Raw genomic sequence first — 20,884 nt, forward strand, 5'->3', positions numbered from 1 at the left:
ACTTTACTTCTTCATTTACACATGGTGCACACCAGTGGAATCCTCTGGGGGTATTTAAACTTTCAAAAATTCTGTAATGGGGTCCTTGAGCGCCTGTGCTTTCAGGGCCTCTCCTAAACTGTGGAGTGTAATTTCATTTTCAATATATCCCTTTATTCTGTTACTGGGGAGGGCGGGTCCTTGCTCCCAGAGCTCCCAAGATGGTGGCAGGCCACTTCCAAAATAGCAGTGGGCCACGTCCAAGATGGTGGCAAGCATCGTGTTCCCTGACCTGGGGTTCTTGGCCTCACAGATTTCAAGGAATGGAATCTTGGGCCATGCAGTGAGTGTTATAGCTCTATTAGAAGCCATGGGTCACAGAAGAGAACCATGGAACCTAGTGACTAGTGTTCAGCTCGATTAGGATGAACCCAGGCACTTAGCCATGCAGGAACAATGGCAAGCCTTTAGCCTGATCAGGAGTAAATGGGCACCTCACTGGATCAGAAGCACAGCAGACACCCTGCCAGATCTGGAGGGATGGAAGTCAGTGGTAGGTCTGCGACTGTAGCAAACAGCAGTGGTGGACAGCGAGTGAAAGCTCAGCTCAAGCCATAACATGGACCAGAAGAGTGCACTTGCAAGATTTAATAGAGTGAAACAGAGTGGAAAGAGAGCTCTCATACAAAAGGAGGGGACCCAAAGAGCGTAGCCATTGCTGGCTGGAATGCCTGGGTTTATATCCCGACCACTGCCCCTCCCCCTGTGCTCTCAGGTAATAGATGATTGACTATTTCTTTACCTCCTGTTTTAGCCTAATTAGCCTTTTAGTGAGCACTCTTTACTATCTGACTGGTCGGGTATGACCTAAGTTGCAAGCCACTTAAACGTGAATGCAGTCACCTTCCCAGCTAGGCTGAGGAATTCTTAGTTGGCCTAGGAAATCCAGCTAGTCCTGTCTCTCAAATCCTTCCTTGCTTTGTTTGTGCATCTTGTCCAATTTTTTTCTTCAATATGCCAAGAACTTGGACACACTCCATCAATAATACATTTTGGTGAGCCAGCAAGGAGAAACTCCAGGAGAAGGCAGCCCCAAAGTTTGAGATTTATGTTTCTCCTTCTCCTTTCTGCTCTGTACAAGAGAATCTTTCTCCCTCTCTTTTCCCTTCCAACTCCGGACCCTTGGGCAGCAGTGCCTAAACATGGAAGCAACTGCAGGTTTCTGGCTCTGCCAGTGAAACTAACGGGTTTCCATGTGGAGAAGCCTGACTGCCACTGCTGGTTTGCTTAAGAGACCAGGGTCTTTTTTGTTTTTTTTTTCCCCTTTCCTTTTCAGTCTTTCAGCGGCTGTTTTTTAGTAGCTCCTTGAAGATTGAGGGCGATTGGCTGGGGCCACTCCCTGCTACTGCCTGAAGGCCTAGGAATGAATGGGAAGTTATAACTGCCCTGCCCAGAAGGGAGATGGACTTTTTTTTAAAAATATTTTCTGGATGTGGTCCTGATCCCTACCTTCGGCATGGCTCAGAGAGAACTTGCATATGTTTCTGGTAACTTAAACCTTCTTTTCTTATGCTAAATTCTTTTCTTCCTCTATTAAACTGGCTAAGGGCAAAAGAAACCCACCCAATCTCCAGTTCCTATCATTAAAGTTCATGGAATGGCAAGCATGGGAAAGTGTGCTAAGTATGCTAAAAGGTGGGGATTACACCTAGGTACCAAACAAATGCTCATAGTAGGCTCTGGAGGGAAAGCAGGCACTGGTGCCCACCTAAGGTCAGAGACATCTGACACTCTTAAGATTGGGCCCCACAGGAAGACACTCCAGGGGACCCTGCAGACCTTAACCTGCTCAAAGGGGACACTCTTGGCAGAGGTTCTGAGGTCTAGTCATAAGCCCTTCTTAGAATTTTCTCTCACAGTTGCAATGCTGCTTGTTTAGAAAACTGTTCAGAATCTGAAGTTTGGTGTCAAATGGGAAAACGGGATGGCGTATGTATCCCGGCTTTTGTGCTGCTGTTGTTAGCAGGGGGCTTGGTTAACATGTGATGCCTCCTTTTGTTATGCCCAGACCGTTTGTTCCCCAAAGAAGACCACCAGTCCAGAGTCAAAGCCAAGTGGCAAGGATCTTTAGTACAAGTTCGAACCTGGTCCCTCCATTTCACCGCATACAAGAGGGCCCTGAACAATGCGAGTGTTTGCTTTTTATAGCCTGAAAGTTACAGGGGAACAAAGGAATTCTTTTGGTTCCCGCTCTTTCAGTAAAACTTTGAACGGCTGTCCCCTTATCGGAGACTTTCCTGGTGGTGTTTGTACTGGGCTCAGGAAGTTTGAGAGATATATGGCGATATGTGGTGGGATGGGAGGATGGGATGTGTTTGTACTGGGCTTGTTTGTTTTGAGCCCGGGGCTGAGGAATGCGCCCGGCTCTTTTCACTTTCATATACTTTGGCCCCAGTGCTCTTCGGAATCTAGGAGGTTTGGACTTTAAAAATCAAACTGCCACAGAGACTGCTTTACCAGAAATTTTGATGCACAGCCTTCACTGGATTATCTATGTAAAAAGTAAAGCAGAGGCTCCTCTTCAAAGACTTTCCTCCCCATCTAATTAGGAATTAATAGTAACTTGTCTTAGAAGCAAAATTTATTCAAAGACCTGTGCTAACATTCTTAAATATCTGCTAGCCCTAATAAAGAAATCAATGTACTTTATGTTCTTAGCTCCCAGAATTTAGCCTAAATATTTGCCCTGGCATGTTTATACTGGTCCAAGCAAGCATTAGGTCATAGCATGTTCCTCTTCCTTATTTAAAGGTGTTTTTACCTTTTTCAGCATCCACAAGTTACTTCTTGCTTCCTTTGTTCTCCTCTACCTTTGCCTCTTTTAAAAAGTTCTAAGTTTCTAGCCAATAGGGACAAATATAGAATGTGAGGTCCCATTCCAGCCAGTGGAAACCGGACATGGCAGTTAAGGTGGATGTGTCAGGTTATAAATAACCCGGTCTCCTTTGTTCAGTGTACTCTCATGGCAAAACTGCTGGCAAGTCTACCCTTTCTGCAGAAAGTAAAAAAATGGCCTTGCTGAGGAAATTAAATTTATGTTTATGTGCTATTTCTTTATGGCACTGGGGAACAAGCATTACAAACATCTATTGGGGCAAAGTAACAATGGCAAGCTTCTATTGCTATCTCATGGCCAAGGTTCTAAGGGATTGGATCATTGTTTATGTATGTGTATCCATGTCTAGATGTGTTTATTTGTATGTAGACTTATTGTTATATGTTGTGTCTACCAAACTGACTTATAAAAGAGCACTCATAAATTAAGTAAATAAGTCTAGGCAATTTTTAAGTTCATGTGACTTAACTGTAACTTTACTAAACAAGCTAGTTTTACAATTATTGGTGGAACAAAAAGAGAAATGCCCTCAGAATTGTCAGCATATATTTTGTCCAAATTTTATGTCTGTCTTTGCTACCTGCGACCTGGAAGACTGAAGCCCTCTCCCTGCTTCAAGGTGTCATCCTGCCTTTGTGGACCAAACCCATGTTCATTTTACATATGTTGATTAATGTCTGATGTCTCCCTTGTTAAACTAAAAATTAAGTACAGTGAATAGGATAATTGTTTTAGGTAAACTTTTAATGTAAATTAAAATTTTAAAAGTTATTTTTGATGATCTTTTAATATCCGAGTTATTTCCAATTAAGACAGGGTCGTAAAATAGGGAAACATGTTTCTAAAATTGTGGAATTGTTCTTACCTATAAATGCTTACAGGTGATAGTTCAGGATTTCTTGCTTTTTAGGATTTCACTAAAGTTTTAGGTTACTAAGGATAAAAACTCTAGGTAACATGTAATTCTGTATACAAAATGTGCCAGAAAGGGTTATGTTACTAGTGGAAAAAATAATACTTTTGTCTAATTCAGAACTTATCTAAAAGTTAAGTTCAAATTACACATTTGAAAAGGTTAATTATGAAACAATGTAGTAAGTAATCATTTACAAAGGGATAAAAATGTGGAAAAGGTTGGGTGTTTTGGAGTTTTTTTGAGATGGAATTTCGCTCCTGTTGCCCAGGCTGGTATGCAATGGTGCAGTCTCGGCTCACTGTAACCTCTGCCTGCCAGGTTCAAGCAATTTTCCTGCCTCAGCCTCTTGAGTAGCTAGGATTACAGGTGCCTGCCACCCTGCCTGGCTAATTTTTTGTATTTTTGGTAGAGACAGGGTTTCACCATGTTGGCCAGGCTAGTCTAGAACTCCTGACCTCAGGTAATCCACCTGCCTCAGCCTCCCCAAGTGTTGGGATTAGAGGCATGAGCCACCACACCTGGCTGGAAAAGGTTTAAATAATAAAATATTCTTTAAGACATTCTTAGAGACATTTGGCTAATTAATACTTTCATAATTAAAGCTTTTAGTCTTGATTACTGGTCATGTACCTAAAGCGAATTTCTCAGTTGCACAGGATGCATAATGATATTGGTGAGCTTGAAGATATTAAATTGTGTGTCAGGAAAAAAATATTCAATATGCAGGTTTTTTAAAAGCCTAGGTAACACTGTAGCCTCCCAGGTAAATTGAGTAGGAACATTTAGGTTTGGTCTGCTGTTTGTTTTTGCTTCTAGTTTTCATTCACTTGCTGTCTATTCTCCACAGGCTTTGCTTGAGTGTATGTGTATATGTACATTTTGTGTGTGTGTGTATGTGTGTGTGTGTATCCATGATGTCTTTTAGTTCCTAGTGGAAAGCTTCTTTTTCGTTCCGCGAATATTTTGTTTCCTATGTATTTCTAGCAAGTCATCATTTGTTCCATTAACCTTGAATTTCCAAGCTACCTTTATTGGGCCTGCAGAAATTAATGGAGCACACCAGCTTTCGATTCTTAAATTAACTTTTTGGATTTTAGGTTTCCTGATACTTTAAGTGTGTTGAGAATACTCTCATCAATAGAATATAAGTTATATTTCTCTCTCTCTCTGCCTAATTTCTTGAAAATTTTTAAACTATTTGGGAATATTCTTTTTTTTTTTTTTTTTTTTTGAGACAGAGTCTCTTGCATTTTGCCCAGGCTGAGTGTAGTGGTGCAATCTCAACTCACTGCAACCTCTGCCTCCTGGGTTCAAGCGATTCTCCTGCCTCAGCCTCCCAAGTAGCTGGGATTATAGGCATGCACCATCATGTGCAGCTAATTTTTTATTTTTAGTAGAGATGAAGTATCACCATGTTGGCTAGGCTGGTCTCGAACTCCAGACCTCAAGTGATCCACCTGCTTCCAGCTCCCAAAGTGCTGGAATTATAGGCGTGAGCCACCACGCCGCCCTATTTGGAATATTCTGGATTCATGGCATTGTATTTGTTTGCATACAGTCAAGCAGGGTCACTAGAGCTGACCAGAAACCTGCCATGCCGGCAAAAGGGTAAGAATTTCTTACCAGTGAGTCTCTGGTCTCTGTGGTAACTGGTTAAATGAAAGGCAAAAGTCACTGTTTATCTTCTCTGGAAGTTTTAATCAATGCAAAAGAGTTTAATTAATTGGTTTAATAATAATAAAAAGCTTAAATCAAATATTTCATCTGAAAAGTAAAAAGTGCAATGCCTTGGGCAAGGACTTCATGTCTAAAACACCAAAAGAAATGGCAACAAAAGCCAAAATAGACAAAAGGGATCTAATTAAACTAAAGGGCTTCTGCATAGCAAAAGAAACTACTATCAGAGTGTACAGGCAACCTACAAAATGGGTTTACAATTTACCCATATGACAAAGGGCTAACATCCAAAATCTACAAAGAACTTAAACAAATGTACAAGAAAAAATAAAAACAACCCAATCAAGAAGTGGGCAAATGATATGAAAGACACTTTTCAAAAGACATTTATGCAGCCAACAGACACATGAAAAAATGCTCATCATCACTGATCATCAGAGAAATGCAAATCAAAACCACTATGAGATAGCATCTCACACCAGTTAGAATGGCGATCATTAAAAAGTCAGGAAACAACAGGTGCTGGAGACGATGTGGAGAAACAGGAACACTTTTATACTGTTGGTAGGACTGTAAACTAGTTCAACCATTGTGGAAGACAGTGTGGCAATCTAGAACTAGAAACACCGTTTGACCCAGTGATCCCATTACTGGGTATATTCAGAAGGGATTATATATCATGCTACTATAAAGACACATGCACATGTATGTTTATTGCGGTACTATTTACAATAGCAAAGACCTGGAACCAACCCAAATGTCTATCAATGATAGAATGGATTAAGAAAATGTGGCCATATATACACCATGGAATACTATGCAGCCATAAAAAAGGATGAGTTCATGTCCTTTGTAGGGACATGGATGAAATTGGAAACCATCATTCTGAGCAAACTATCACAAGGACAGAAAACCAAACACCGCATGTTCTCACTCATAGGTGAGCACTGAACAATGAGAACACTTGGACACTGGGTGGGGAACATCACACACCAGGGCCTGTTGTGGGGTGGGGGAGGGGGGAGGGAAAGCATTAAGAGAAATACCTAATGTAAATGACGAGTTAATGGGTGCAGCACACCAGCATGGTACATGTGTACATATGCAACAAACCTGCACATTGTGCACATGTACCCTAGAACTTAAAGTATGATAAAAAAAAAAAATGTAATGCCTTTTACTTAGTTCATATGACTTGAGTAATCTTTGGGAAATAAAGACAATTTTAAAAGTTATTGGTAAAATACAATTCTCTTCAAAATGTAAATAAATATATGGTCTAAATTATGTCCAAATATTGGGTTTGCTAAATGCTTTAAGGTTATAAGCTGCTTCTTTGTCTTTTGAGAATTGTTTAACTTGCCTGCTTTCCAGCTAGGTAAGTCCTGGGGACATGTGGAGTTGGCCACACCCCTAGCTTTGCTGGAAACAATCAGATCTTATCAACACCTAGCACATAATTAACATAACAGGTTTTATGTTAAAATTAAATTGCTAAGAATCAACATTATAACATGCAATTAAGACTGCTAGAAACAGTTTTACATGCAAGGTGTGTAAGAACAGTATAATTTTTTTTTTAAATAAAAGGTTATATGAAAAGTTTTCACTTCTTTAAAATTTCCGAATCATGATTTTGGCAAAATACATAATTTATGGTAATCTGAAATTCAAAAATCTAACTTCAGTTTCAATGTCTTTCCTAATGCCTGGCTTTTTGGATGGATCACAGGGCCCCTGAAAACATCCAGAAAAGAGGTAAATAGGATTATTTGACATTTAGATACACAGGACTGCAAAAATGATATTCAGTCTTTTTTAGGTTATATTTTTGTGAATAACACTAATATATGTTCCAAAATTGTATTGGGTTTGTAAAATTTTAATGTCTAACTATGTTTATTATGTTGTTGTTGTAAACCACAGAAATAACCAAATTTCCTTGTATAAAGCTGCTAACCAAAGCAGAACAAAAAAATTAGTCAAATATCGGCCGGGGGCAGTGGCTCACACCTGTAATCCCAGCACTTTGGGAAGCCGAGGTGGGTGGATCACAAGCTCAGGAGATCCAGACCATCCTGGCTAACACGGTGAAACCCCGTCTCTACTAATATACAAAAAAATTAGCCTGGCATGGTGGTGGACACCTGTAGTCCCAGCTACTCGGGAGGCTGAGGCAGGAGAATGGCATGAACCCAGGAGGCCAAGCTTGCAGTGAGCCGAGATCGCACCACTGCACTCCAGCCTGGGCCACAGAGCAAGACTCCATCTCAAAAAAAAAAAAAAAAAAAAAAAAAAAACGAAACAAACAAACAAAAATCAAATATCAGGAAAATACTTTGTTGGATTTTCATGTTAAAGCAGCTGATACTGAAATTTTTTAAATACGCAATTCGAATAAATTCCACAGTCTCAGTCACATTACCTATGATAACCCATTAATCAGTGCTATACACCTAATTTGGAAAAACATGTGATATTAAAGAGGATACATCTAATGTTAATTAGGCATGGACTCATGGAGAACCAGGAGGATGGACACCTTGTCCCTCCTGAGTCCTTAAAGCTCTTATTACTAAAAGTTCTGCATGCCATGACTCAGCATGGAAAAGATAAAATAACCCAAATTGAATACATTGGTGTGGTAACTTACAAATTCTTCAGGTACATTTGGTCAGCTGGTGGGCCATTTTATAAAGGAATTTCATTTAATTGTTATTTTCAATGCATGTTCTGGTTGAAAAGAAGTTTTCCCATGCAGGAGGGCTGATGTTATAACAGCAAATTATTATGCTACGGAGTATTTTCAGCAGGTAAAGAAAGCTTTTTATGATTTGGATCTTCTGAGAACATCAAAGAAAGACTGCTTTTGCCATCCACACTACAATGTACGTTGTGCACATGTACCCTAAAACTTAAAGAACACTTTTACACTGTTGTGTTTGGGACCTCAGGCTTTGGGCTGTTGGTCTTGCAACTGAGAAGCGTCCCTCCATGCTCTTGGAACTGCACACCTATTGGAACTCTTAAGGTAAAACTAACCAGGGAAATTTCTCTCAGGAAAGAGATGGCATACTTGATGTGAACAGCTTTTCCCAAGTTCACAGATTAAGACTTCTACTATCAAGAAACTCTTATCTTTGAATATTTTCTTTTGCTTATGCCTCTATGAACAACTGGAATGGAAAAGGAGTCTCTTATATGCACTTACAGGACATACATTTATTTTTGAAGGAGTTTGTAGCCAGCCTTATATATGGATGTTTATCTTTGATAGATAAAGGATAAAGGCCTAATGTAGGTAAGAAATTTTAATGGTACATACTTTGCCTTGTAATCAGTCAAAAACAAAACATTGGTTCACTTCTCTTAATGCACATCATGGCTTAAAGAGAACACTGCCAGGAGGCCTTCAACTCTTCTAGAAGGGAATCATTTGTTAGGTCCTTTTTCAGGGGTTTAAAGTAAAACACCAATGACTAAAAATGTGTTTCCCATAATAGGCTCTATGGCACATTCTATGGTAAAGTCTACAGTTACACAAGAGACTTTAAATCCTCCTGTGAAAGTTATGCTAAATAATAGAATTGGCTGCACAAAGAATTACGTGTGCAGCTCCTGGCACTTGCGGCCTATGGAGAAATACATCAAATGAAGAGTATAGAGATTCAGTGGTAGGAGATTGATGAATGGACTGCTTAGAAAATGAATTGACTATTTAGCTCATTCTTTGATCTACTTGATTTTAGGAGGTTTGGCTTATGGGGACCTTATGTAAAGAACATACTCCAATGTCTTGGTATTATACTCCCAACAGTCATAATAATAGTCTCCCTGACGTGCTGTGTTCTCTCAAAGGCTTTAAATGCTTTCCTGTAGCCATCTCTAGAATGTCAAATGGTCTCTCTTCAACTGGAATGACAAGAGCTGAAAGAAAGGTGCCACCATGAGGACAGTATAACCTATGAATAATGTGCTGAGACCAGAAATCCAAAATTATGGTAAATGAGAGTGGTGATAGGGCCCTAAGTTTTGGTCACACTCTTACCTAAGTGAGAACCTGATCAAAAAAGGGAATTTTTAAAACAAAATTCTGGGAGATCATTGTTTTGGACTAAGCTTGTGCAATAGGCCCCAACAGACAAAACCGAACCAAAATGCAGTCATTTGTGCTAAGACTTTAAGGAAACACGTAGATCCCAGAACACACCACAAGCCAGTTTTTGCTTTCCTCCTGCAAATCTCTATAACAAACATTCCTGACAGCATAAGTATCCACCCCCTGAAGTTCCCATTATATCTTTTAACCAAATGCATTTCCTCTCTCCTGGAGACCATCAAGCTTCAGATGATCATGCAACAACAGTTCCCTCCACTTCCAGGTGAAGACAGCACCCCTGGCCATCAAGGAGCTATCCTGCCTCCACTAGACACAGCAGGGTGAGAGTTCCATGATCCCCAATAGCTCAGAACTACGGCACAAGCCAGCAAGAAGCAGTTACAGAAAAAAGACCATTGGTCCCTCTGCGTCACATAAATATTTATAAGGATCACATTTCTTAGGGGGGAATGAGGCAGGGCAATAGGATCTGGAGGCAGGGAACATAAGGTCGATTCGCACTTCAACTATGACAGGAAATATCCTCTCAAGAGAGCATATGCCGAGTAAGTGACTTTGTAACTTTACTTCACCCTCTCCATTTACATAGGGTGTACACCAAGGAACCAATGTATCCTCTAGAGAGTATTTAAACTCCCCAAAATTCTGTAATGGGATCCTTGAGCCCGAATGCTTGGGCTTGGGCTCCCGCACTGTGGAGTGTACTTCCATTTTCAATAAATCCCTTTGTTCCATCCTTGATTATTTGTGTGTTTTGTCCAATTCTTTGTTCAAGACACCAAGAACCTGGACACCCTCCACTGGTAACACTAGGATAAGGACACTGGTTGGTGCTGGACAGGGTAACTTGAAGATCCCAGGAATCCAATATGAAGAAGGGAAAGAGATGGATGGGTTGCCAGGGAAGAAAGAGCATGAGAGAGCACAGACACCAGAGTTTTTACAGCTATGGCTTTGTGCAAAATGGCAGGCAAAAATGTAAGAAAACAATGAGCTAGGTACAGGGGCTCATATCTGTAGTCCCAGCACTTTGGGGGACAGAGGTTGGAGGATCAGCTGAACCCAGCAATTTCAGACCAGTGTGGGCAACATGGCAAAATGCCATCACCACAAAAAATACAAAAATTAGCTGGGTGTGCTAGCATGCACCTGTAGTCCCAGCTAATTGAAAGGCTGAAGCAGGAGGATCATGTGACCCCAGGAGGCGGAGGCTGTGGTGAGTTATGATTATGCCACTGCACTCCAGTTTGGGTGACAGAGTGAGACCCTGTCCACCCCACACCCGCCCCCCACAAAAAAAGGAAAGAAGAAAAGAGAACAGGATATATTACTTTGTGATTTTTCTAAAAGAGGTTTTTAAATCATGAAAAGAAAGCAACATAACATGCTGCAAAGGAGAAAGGTTTTTAAGGGTGAGACCGGTTCCCAGAAATACAGGATAGAGGGATTCCTGGAAAAATGCAACTGCCAGGTAGAAAACAGAGAAGTTAGGCAGAATCATGCATCTAGGTCAGCGTAGGAGAAAAATGGAGCTGGGGACTGAGGAATCAATAACACGGACTGCAGGCATAGTGGCGCATGCCTGTGGCCCCAGCACTATGGAGGCTGAGGTGGGAGGATCATTTGAGCTTTGGAGGTTGAGACTGCAGTGAACTGTGATAGTGCCTCTGCACTCAAGCCTGGTTGCAGAGGAAGACCCTGCCTCAAAAAACATTAATTTAATTTAAAAATAAAACAGACACAGGTGAAGGTGGCAAGAAAGAGAGTGGATTCCAGAAGTTCCCAGAAGTTGAGAAGATCTTCACTATAGATTCCTGAGACTACAGCAGAATGGGGCAAGACAGGGAAAGGGGTGTTGTTTAAAACCAAAATTTGTATAAAACTGGCACAATAGCTTATTGTGGTACAATCTAAAAAGCGAGATGGGATACCAGCCAAGTGCATAATTTTAATGTGGGTTTATGATTCCATCCTCCCACCCCATCAGCTCTACAGCGATCCTTCAGTTTCTCTTTAACACAAGAGCTATCACCTCTCTGCCCTGATGTAGCCTCTGGTGATGCCCTCTGTCAGGTTCCCAGGAAACACACGTTCAACCTACTCCAAGAAATCAAGAAGACAGAGCAAGTCATAGTATGTGCAAGGCAAAAGTCCACTCTGAAGCCCAGAGCAGTTGAGGGTTTGCTGCATCATTTTCAGATGTGGCAATATAATTTTTTCCATCATTCAGCAGCCAGTGATTCCACGTTTAAATAAAATACACAGACCCATGTGGGAGGGGCACCGGAAACTCGTTACTATGTATACACACAACACATCAATAAGGTGTTAACACAAAGTGGGGTGGAAACGAGTGTTCTTCCGTTATTTATTTATTTATTTATTTATTTATTTATTTTAGATATATGGTCTCACAGTGTTGCCCAGGCTGGAGTGCCCTCGGGTGATCACAGCTCACTGCAGCCTTGACCTTGTGGGCTTAGGCAGTATCATTCTCTCGGCTCAGATTCCTGAGTAGCTGGGACAACAGGTGTGTACCAGCACACCCAGCTAATCTTTAAATTTTTTTGTAGAAATGGTGTTTCGCCAGGTTGTCCAGTTGGTCTCAGACTCCTGGCTCAAGTGATCCTTCTGCCTCAGCCTCTCAAAGTCCTGGGATTACAGGTATAAGCCACTGCACCCTGCCGCCGAATTAATCCCAAATGCCTGAGGGAAATGCATTTTAGCTTCTAATGTGTTCCAAGCTCTTGCACCTTCCCAGGGCTCTGCTGTTTGGGGGCCAGGCCCAGCAGCTACATACCTCGTTGATGCTGATCTCAGCCTCTACATACTGCAGTCCCTTCTGGAGAATGGAGATGAGGGCAGCTGGTGGCACTAGTGTCCCATTGATGTTGGACTGGCTGATGTGGCTCTCGATCCCAAACGTGAAAGCCGAGTGAGAAAAACCTGCAGCAAGAGAGGAAAGCTGACGTTGAGTGAGACCCAAATTGAAGGAGGGACGCGCAGCCATTGAGATCTGAAAGTGGCCTGCAGATTTGAGACACATTTAATTTGCGGGCTAAGACAGCACTGTAGGATGCCCAGGGGCCCTTCTGATTTGGGCTCAGTAAGGTGGAAAAGGGCAAGGGGAGAGGGAGAGGTTTCAGATTCAGGAAGACCAAAATTGGTATCTTAGAACAAGGGCCTTTAATGGTAGAACCACTTCAGTATTGTTAAGAATAAAGCAGAGACCAGGGCAGGCATGGCGGTTCACACCTGTAATCCTAGCACTTTAGCAGATCAAGGCAGGTGGATCACCTGAGGTCAGGAGTTGGAGACCAGCTTGGCCAACATGGTGAAATCCTGTCTGTACTAAAAATACAAAAATTAGCTGGACGTGGTGGTGCACACCTGTAGTCCCAGCTACTCAGGAGGCCGAGGCAGCAGAATTGCTTGAACCTGGGAGATGGAGGTTGCAGTGAGTCAAAATTATACCAGTGCACTCCAGCCTGGGTGACAGACTGAGATTTCATCTCAAAAAAAAAAAAAAAAAAAGGAATAAAGCAGAGAACAGACAATAAAGAGTTTGCCCTGCGTGCCCCAGTTGGACATTCCTGTTAAAGAAATTTGACTCCAGGATCCCCCGACTCCATGGTTCACATGACTTTGCAGAAGGTCATGCTGAAGCTTCTCTGTGTCACCCCCTGCAAGCACACAGGGCACCTTTCTTCAGCCCAAGATGAGGGAACAGCAAACACTGAACCCAAGTGCACTGGGGGCAATTGCATTACAACCCAAAGTCCAAAGACAGAAACAAGCCCGTTGTGCACTGATTGGTGTGGTGCTGAATCATTTTCTCAGAATACTGGGAATTTTATCTTTTCTAATAGATACTGGCTCTTTTCCTTTTCTCCCCCAGTGCATCATCTCTTTCACTGCCACTGTAGGAAGCTGCTGATCAATGACGCTTGGCAATTTAAAGGTGTTTTCAGATCAGCTTTGAATAAAGGCTCTTGATGAAGCTGTTGGGGGGCGGGGGGTCAGTACTGAATACACAGAAAGCCATACCTTGCTCTTGTGGATGATACCTGCTTCAAGGAAAGAAGCCAAGGCCACTGAGATTCTGTGGAAGTCTAGGGGCAATGGGGAAGCTGTGACAGCCCTTCATCAAAGAGAGGGAGGTGGCATCCTACTGCCGGCAAGTCTAGGGTGCTGCAGGGAGTTTCCTAATACAGGCAACCCTGGCTGGCAGGGCTGGGTCACTTTGCCTGGTGCAGAGGTGGTCTGGGGGTGCACTGAAATTCCTCACTGTGTTTTTGAAGGACATAAGCCAAGTTTCTTTACAAGAACCTAACCTTCTTACTTGTTTCTCTCTATATATTCACCTTCCTTTTCATCTACCCATTCCTACCAAATGAAGCAATCCACCCTTGTATTCACCAATGACTCTACTCCCCGCCATACTATACCATGTTTCACCTGCAAGCTTTTATCATTGAGGTCTTTGGCAAAGTGTGGAATAGAAAAACCCCCAGTCAATGGATGAAGCAGGACCTCACTGCATTCTTGGCTCAAGACTCCATTGCATGAAATCTTCCTTATCTACTCTGGGCCACAGTGATTCCTCTCTCATAGACATCATGACTCTCATGGCTGATGGGGGGCCACTCAAGTGGCTCCTACTCAATGGGTTTAAGCCTCGCCGCACCATTCTATCACTGCCCCTTTCCCTTTGATAAATCAGGTGTCTGAGATCTTTTGAAGATAACTGACAGCCTCCCATTGCTCAGTTTGTAGGGGTGGGCCTGAGATCCAAGCCAGGGTAGCCAGTAAACACTCTTAGCCATCATGAAACAGCATCAAGAAACATCTACTGAATTCAGAAGAATACAGCATTAGGTGCTGATTACGGCTCCTGAAAAACAAACCTCATGGCTGACAAATCAACTGTGGAAGAAAAGCCTCATGCTTCTGGCATATTTTATTCATCCAGTCTCACTGATGCATTCTTGCAACCACACTGGGCCACAGAACTGACACCTGCAGTCACATGCCCTGTGAAACAGAGCCGATTCTGACCACATTACCATCTTCAACCAAACCTGAGTACTCTGTAAACTATCTCAGTCTTTGCAGTAGCTGTTCGGAGTTGGTACTGTTTTTCTTTCACATGTAACGACAAACACTGGAAACATCAGGTCAAGGTTCATGTGATAAGAAGATGAAACAAAATGTGAACCATAGGCTATGTGACTCCAAGATTACACTTTTTACCTTTCACTTCAAGACCCAAGGCAGAGGAACAAAAGTTCTTGAATTCCCTGCATGGACACAGACTCCATTGCCATCTGGCTGTCCAGCTAGACTACTGGCAGCTCTGAACAGCAGTCAGCCTGGGTGCAACTCAGGCAACTAGTAAAGAATGGTGTGCAATGCTCACTCTAACCCAAGGCAGAGCGTGCCCCTGATTTCTGTCTCATCTGGATTTTTAATGTTGAGTACATGGTTTGCCTGCATACCTTTAATTCTCTATATAACTATGCTCTCCAATGCAAATTTCATTTCTAGACTGTGTGGACAACGGTATTCACATTCAACTAAAGCTTATTGGAACAAGGAGATGAACCAGCAAAGACGGACCAAGGGTGGGTAGTCTGAGACTTCTGCAAAGAGAGCTGAAAGTTGTCTGCTGGAAGGAATTTCTTGTGCAGATACACAATGACAAATGTGCAGCATAAAGTTATACAGGAGTACTGTTACCTTGAACATCTTTCATCAGCTTGGGTCCTCTTTTGGAAAGGGCAGGTTGTCATGACTGGAAATAGGCACTTTCATAAAGACCTAGGGGACGTACTGTTATCAGAAGTCCTCTTATCTGCTGAAATCTTTACTAGTTGTATTTCTTGGAATGCATCTCTATATGGGCTCTAAATCAGTGGTTTTTTCAGTCCATTTGCTTTTAAGACTTTCTTATTGATTTTTGGCCTTGTGATCTTGTGAAGGTAAGCAGGCGAGTGGAATGGAGAAAATGTCAGAAGCAGGCAGGATGGCTGAGTTCTGTCCTTGCTCTACCACTGGGTGCCTGGTCCACATTGCCTCATTTGGCTATATCTGCATTTTCTCCTCTGCAATGTGGAGATAAAAAGCACCTCGAGTTGCTGATGAGGCACACACAAGGGACAGGAGCCATTCCCCAGACAGGGTCAATCAAGAGAGAAGACCATAGCAAGTAGAAATGTCACTTTCCCAGGTTTCCTTGTTGGTACAATGAGGATGTCAAATGAAATGGCCACTAGGATATTTTCTAGTTCTGATATTCATTTAGGGACAGCATAATGCCTGCCATGTTCTGGATGTTTGTTTTCCTTTCAGATTTGTATGTGCTAGACAAATCTCTAGAGTGATGCTATTAAGAGGTGGGGACTTCAGGCAGTGATTAAGGCATGAGGGCTTCACTCTCATGAATGGGATCAGTGCCCATATAAAAGAGGTTCAGGCAAGCTCCCCTGCCCATTCCACCATGTGAAGACACAGAAGGAGCCATCCCTGAGGAACAGGACCTCATCAGAAAGCAAATCTCTGGCACCTTGATCATGGATGCCTCCAGAACTGTGGGCAGTATATTTCTGTTGCATATAAATTACCCAGTCTAAGGTGTTGATTACAGCCCAAACTGAGACAATGCCCAAGGACTAGGTAATAGAGGAGGCCTGACCACTTCCTCTTAGGCCTGATTCATCAGCATCTTAGGCTATGGTTGCTGAGGCCAAGTGCCAGGGTGTGTGGAAGGCACTTGGAAGACACAGCACCTCCACAGAAGATGCTTCTCTTCCAGGGCCAGCCCTGCCTGCACTCCTGCCAGCATCTCACCCCTCCAACTTGGGGTCCAGAATTAATGAACACATTAATTTGCAGTCTGCCAGAGTGGTGAGACTTTGGTGCCTTGTGCCTCCTCAGCTTTTCTGCAACTCTGAACACATCTCTTCTGCCCAACAAGACACCCACAGGAACAAAGATGAGAATGTTAGTGACAAACAAAGCACCCACGACTGCTCCAGCGGCAGTTAAGGGCAGGAGTTAAGAAGTAGTTAAAGGGCAGGAGAATAATCAAAGTGCAAGAGAATAAAGAGCTTGGTGGTACCTCAATGAAAGATAGTGTGAGGGTGATGGGTTGGGTTCCTTAAGTGTCACATCTGGGCTAGGCTGGAGACATTTCTGAAGCCAGCAGCCTTGCCACCCACTTGGAAGGCATATTCCTGATGAATCTCTCTTCAGCAAGGTTTCTCAACCACAGCATGGCTGACTTTTAGGCAGGATCATTCTTTGCTGTGTGCACACAGTCCCATACATTGTAGCATGTTGAGCAGCACCCCTGGCCTCTACCCACCACAAGCCAGTAGCATCCACTCCCATTGTGACAATCGAAAATGTTTCCATCAACCCCACCATGGTGGGGAGGTGACACCTAAAAGGCCACTACTCCCAGCTCTACTCTCCTCACATTTCAGCTTGGTTCTAGGTTGTTGCTACTGAAAAGTAAGCCACTCTTTCCATGCGATTGTGCACAAACCTTAGAGTAAAAGAGGACAATCAGACGAGGTAAGATTATTCCCAAGGAGAAAAGAAGAGTATAATCAAAATAAACTGAGAAAGCCTTAAAATAAGAACCACAGAAAGGATGGAAGGATCCTTCACATAAAGACCTGTCCATTTGGAGTGAAAGGTGCAATAGTCTCACAAGAGAGGAAATGGTCTTTACAAAATTTGTCTCATCTAACAAGGCAATAAAAAGATTTAAAACAAACCAAGTACATACTTTGTTTCTTGCAATGATGACACTGCTAAACCATACCACTCAGAAATGGCATCACAAACCATTTCAGTTGTACAGTGAACCACTATACCCAGCTAATGTTGGCTTGATTCATCAGCAAAATCTGCTAAATTACTAGTCACTACTTTTTAGAAATACTGCTTATTTGGCAGAGAAAAGCAGACACCTAATTCTCAGGCAGCTGTGGTGCTGGTTTTGCATCTTCAGCTGAAACAAATACTAAGGGCACCAATTTGTGGCATTAAATCTGGAATTTTCATTAAATATTTAACAGACATATATAATTGGAGTCTTGATAGCTAATGAAAGCCAGTGAGCACTGTATGCTATTCCTAAATTGTCTACATCATGGGTTTGCAAACTGAGGCCCACAGGCCAAGTTTGGCCCAGTGATTGTGTATCTAAATAAAATTTTATTGAGCTACAGCCACACCCATGAGTTGATGGTTTTCTATGGCTGTTTTCACACTACACAGGGGGAACTGAGTAGGTGCAACAGAAACCACTAAGGTGAAGAAAAGTGTGCCGACCTGCTTTTATATACAGTTGACTCTCCATATCCATATCTCCATATCCAATCGTTCCACATACACCAACGTAACTCACCATACATAAAAACAAAAAATAGAAAAAAATGAGAAACAATACAATAACAATACAAATAAAAAACCAATACAATATAACAAATGCAGCATTTACATTGTATTCGGTATTATAAGTTATGTAAAGCTAATTTAAACTTCACAGGAGGATGTACCTTTGATATAAGTTTCAGGTGAAGATAAAAATAGTTATCTGTTAACTACTATGCCATTTTATATCAGGGACTTGAGTATCTATGGATTTTGTTATTAAAGGGGGTCTGGGAACCCATCCCCCATGGATGCCCAGGGATTACTGTACACAAATAGTAGCAGTAAACAAATGTCATGGCCTCCTAGACGCCCTGCCTCCATCCTCTCCATATCTCTCCTATCTGCCTTTCTTTTCTCTTTGCTTCCACTCTGGTCCTGGGCCCTTACTGTCTACAAGCCCTTTGTTCATCTCTTCTCTTGTGATATGCCTGACAATAATCGCAATAACAATGATAGCTGGTGTCTAATGAGTGCATTCTCGGCATCAGGCAATAGCTTGTGAACTTCACATGTGCTGCCCGATGCAACACAAACCCATTGCAGTAGCTTTCCTGATCACCATGAGCTGCCTACTGCTCTCCTTTTCCAAAGCAGCTGAGGGTCGGCAGGCCTGGGTGAGCTTCCTCACCTCAAAATGGCCTTCCAAACCTCATGTACCCCATTCTAAAGCCATGCCGACTCTCACCGTGCTCCAAGCATAAGCCTGCATTCCCATTTGACTTCCAGGTCTGGACCAGTAATTCTCAAGTGACGCTGGTTTTGTCCCCAAAGGGAAGACATTTGGTAACATCTGGATGAGTGGGTGTCTATGTGCTACAGGCATCTGGTAGGTAGAGGCCAAGAATATGGTTAAACATCCTGCCATCCACAAGGCTGTCTATGTGAAAAAATGATCCAACCCCAGATTTCAAAGTGCAAGGGTAAGAAACTCTGCTTTGGAATTCCCTTGTCACCCCCTGCCCACCTTGCTAGTGATTACAGCTGCAGCCAGCATGCCCTCCTTCACAGCAGCCTTCCTCATGCTCTCGATACATGTGATGGCTCTCTTCTCTCGGCTCCCCTAGTGCTCCTCACCATCCTTGTGTATTATCATGGTATCATGTGCTACATCCCATGTTTCCCATGCAGCTCCTGGCTTCTGAGAAGGCTGATGCCCTTTGAAGGCAGGGAACCCATCTTAACTGACTTTATATCACACAGTGACCCTCCTCACTACAGCAGCTGGTGCTCAAGATGAATGTGCTGAAAATACTCATGATGAATTGCTCAGACAAATTGGTGAGCCAATGTCAATGAAGGGTGATAAGAAACTGAATAAAACTGAGTCCTCAGTATTTTCAGAATGAATGACTCCCACATAACCATCCTTTGAATGCATACACTCCCATCCCTACTCTAGACTCCTGGCAGCCACTGATCTGGTGTCCACCTGTATATTTTCAGCACCTTAAGCATGTCCTATAGATGGAATCATGTAGTCTGCAATCTTCTGACATAGCTTGTTCTTTTTTTCCTTTTTTCTTAGTATTATACTCTAAGGTCTGGGGTATGTGTACAGAAAGTGCAGTTTTGTTACATAGGTATACACATGCCATGGTGGTTTGCTGCACCCATCAACCTGTCATATACATTAGGTATTTCTCTTAATGCTATCACTCCCCTATCCCCCCAACCCCAACAGGCCCTGGTGTGGGATGTTCCCCTCCCTGTGTCCATGTGTTCTAATTGTTCAACTACCATTTAGGAGTGAGAACATATGGTGTTTTGTTTTCTGTTCTTGTGTGAGTTTGCCGAGAATGATGGTTTCCAGCGTCATCCATGTCCCCACAAAGGACATGAACCCTTTTTTCTGGCTGCATAGTATTCCATGGTGTATATGTTCCTAATTTTCTTTATGCAGTCTATCATTGATGGGCATCTGGGTTGGTTCCAAGTCTTTGCTAATGTGAACAGTGCCGCAATAAGCATGTGTGTGCATGTGTCTTTATAGCAGAATGATTTATAATCCTTTGGGTATAAACCCAGTAATGGGATGGCTGGGTCAAATGGTATTTCTGGTTCTAGATCCTTGAGGAATCACCACACTATCTTCCACAATGGTTGAACTAATTTACACTCCCACCAACAGTGTAAAAGCATTCCTATTTCTCCACATCCTCTCCAGCCTCTGTTGTTTCCTTTTTAATGATCACTATTCTAACTGGTGTGAGATGGTATCTCATTGTGGTTTTGATTTGCATTTCTTTAATGACTAGTGATGATGAGCTTTTCTTCATATGTTTGTTGGCTACATAAATGTCTTGTTTTGAGAAATGTCTGTTTACATCCTTCACCCACTTTTTGATTTTTTTTTCTTGTAAATTTGTTTAAGTTCTTTGTAGATTCTGGATGTTAGCCCTTTGTCAGATGGATAGATGACAACCTGAATGGTATTACCCAAGTTTTCTTCTAGGGTTTTTATCATTTTAGGTCTTACGTTTAAGTCTTTAATCCATCTTATATTAATTTTTGTATAAGGTGTAAGGAAGGGATCAGTTTCAGCTTTCTGCCTATGGCTAGCCAGTTTTTCCAACACCGTTTATTAAATAGAGAATATTTTTCCCATTGCTTGTTTTTGTCAGGTGTGTCGAAGATCATATGGTTGTACATGTGTGGTGTTATTTCTGAGGCCTCTGTTCTGTTCCATTGGTCTATATATCTGTTTTGATACCAGTACCATTCTGTTTTGGTTACGGTAGCCTTGTAGTATATTTTGAAGTCAGGTAGCGCAATGCCTTCAGTTCTGTTCTTTTAGCTTAGGTTTGTCTTGGCTATATGGGCTCTTTTTTGGTTCTATATGAGATTTAAA

At 42.3% G+C, this 20,884-nt stretch overlaps 1 protein-coding gene across 11 annotated transcripts in view; it reads right to left on the reverse strand.

Annotated features, from left to right (window-relative positions):
- Nucleotides 1-20,884, reverse strand: part of LOC129395581 (uncharacterized) — a 158,880-nt gene that overhangs the window by 11,865 nt on the left and 126,131 nt on the right. For 10 of the 11 annotated variants that reach the window (XM_055107054.2, XM_055107059.2, XM_055107053.2 and 7 more), the window contains one exon: nt 12,389-12,534. In XM_055107054.2, the coding sequence (XP_054963029.1) occupies nt 12,389-12,534 (146 nt within the window). Of the gene's footprint in view, nt 1-12,388; nt 12,535-17,931; nt 19,021-20,884 lie in introns of those variants that run through there. The other variant, XM_055107051.2, reaches the window with a different exon arrangement.

This window comes from Pan paniscus, chromosome Y, assembly GCF_029289425.2.
Source record: "Pan paniscus chromosome Y, NHGRI_mPanPan1-v2.0_pri, whole genome shotgun sequence".
NCBI lineage: Eukaryota > Metazoa > Chordata > Mammalia > Primates > Hominidae > Pan > Pan paniscus.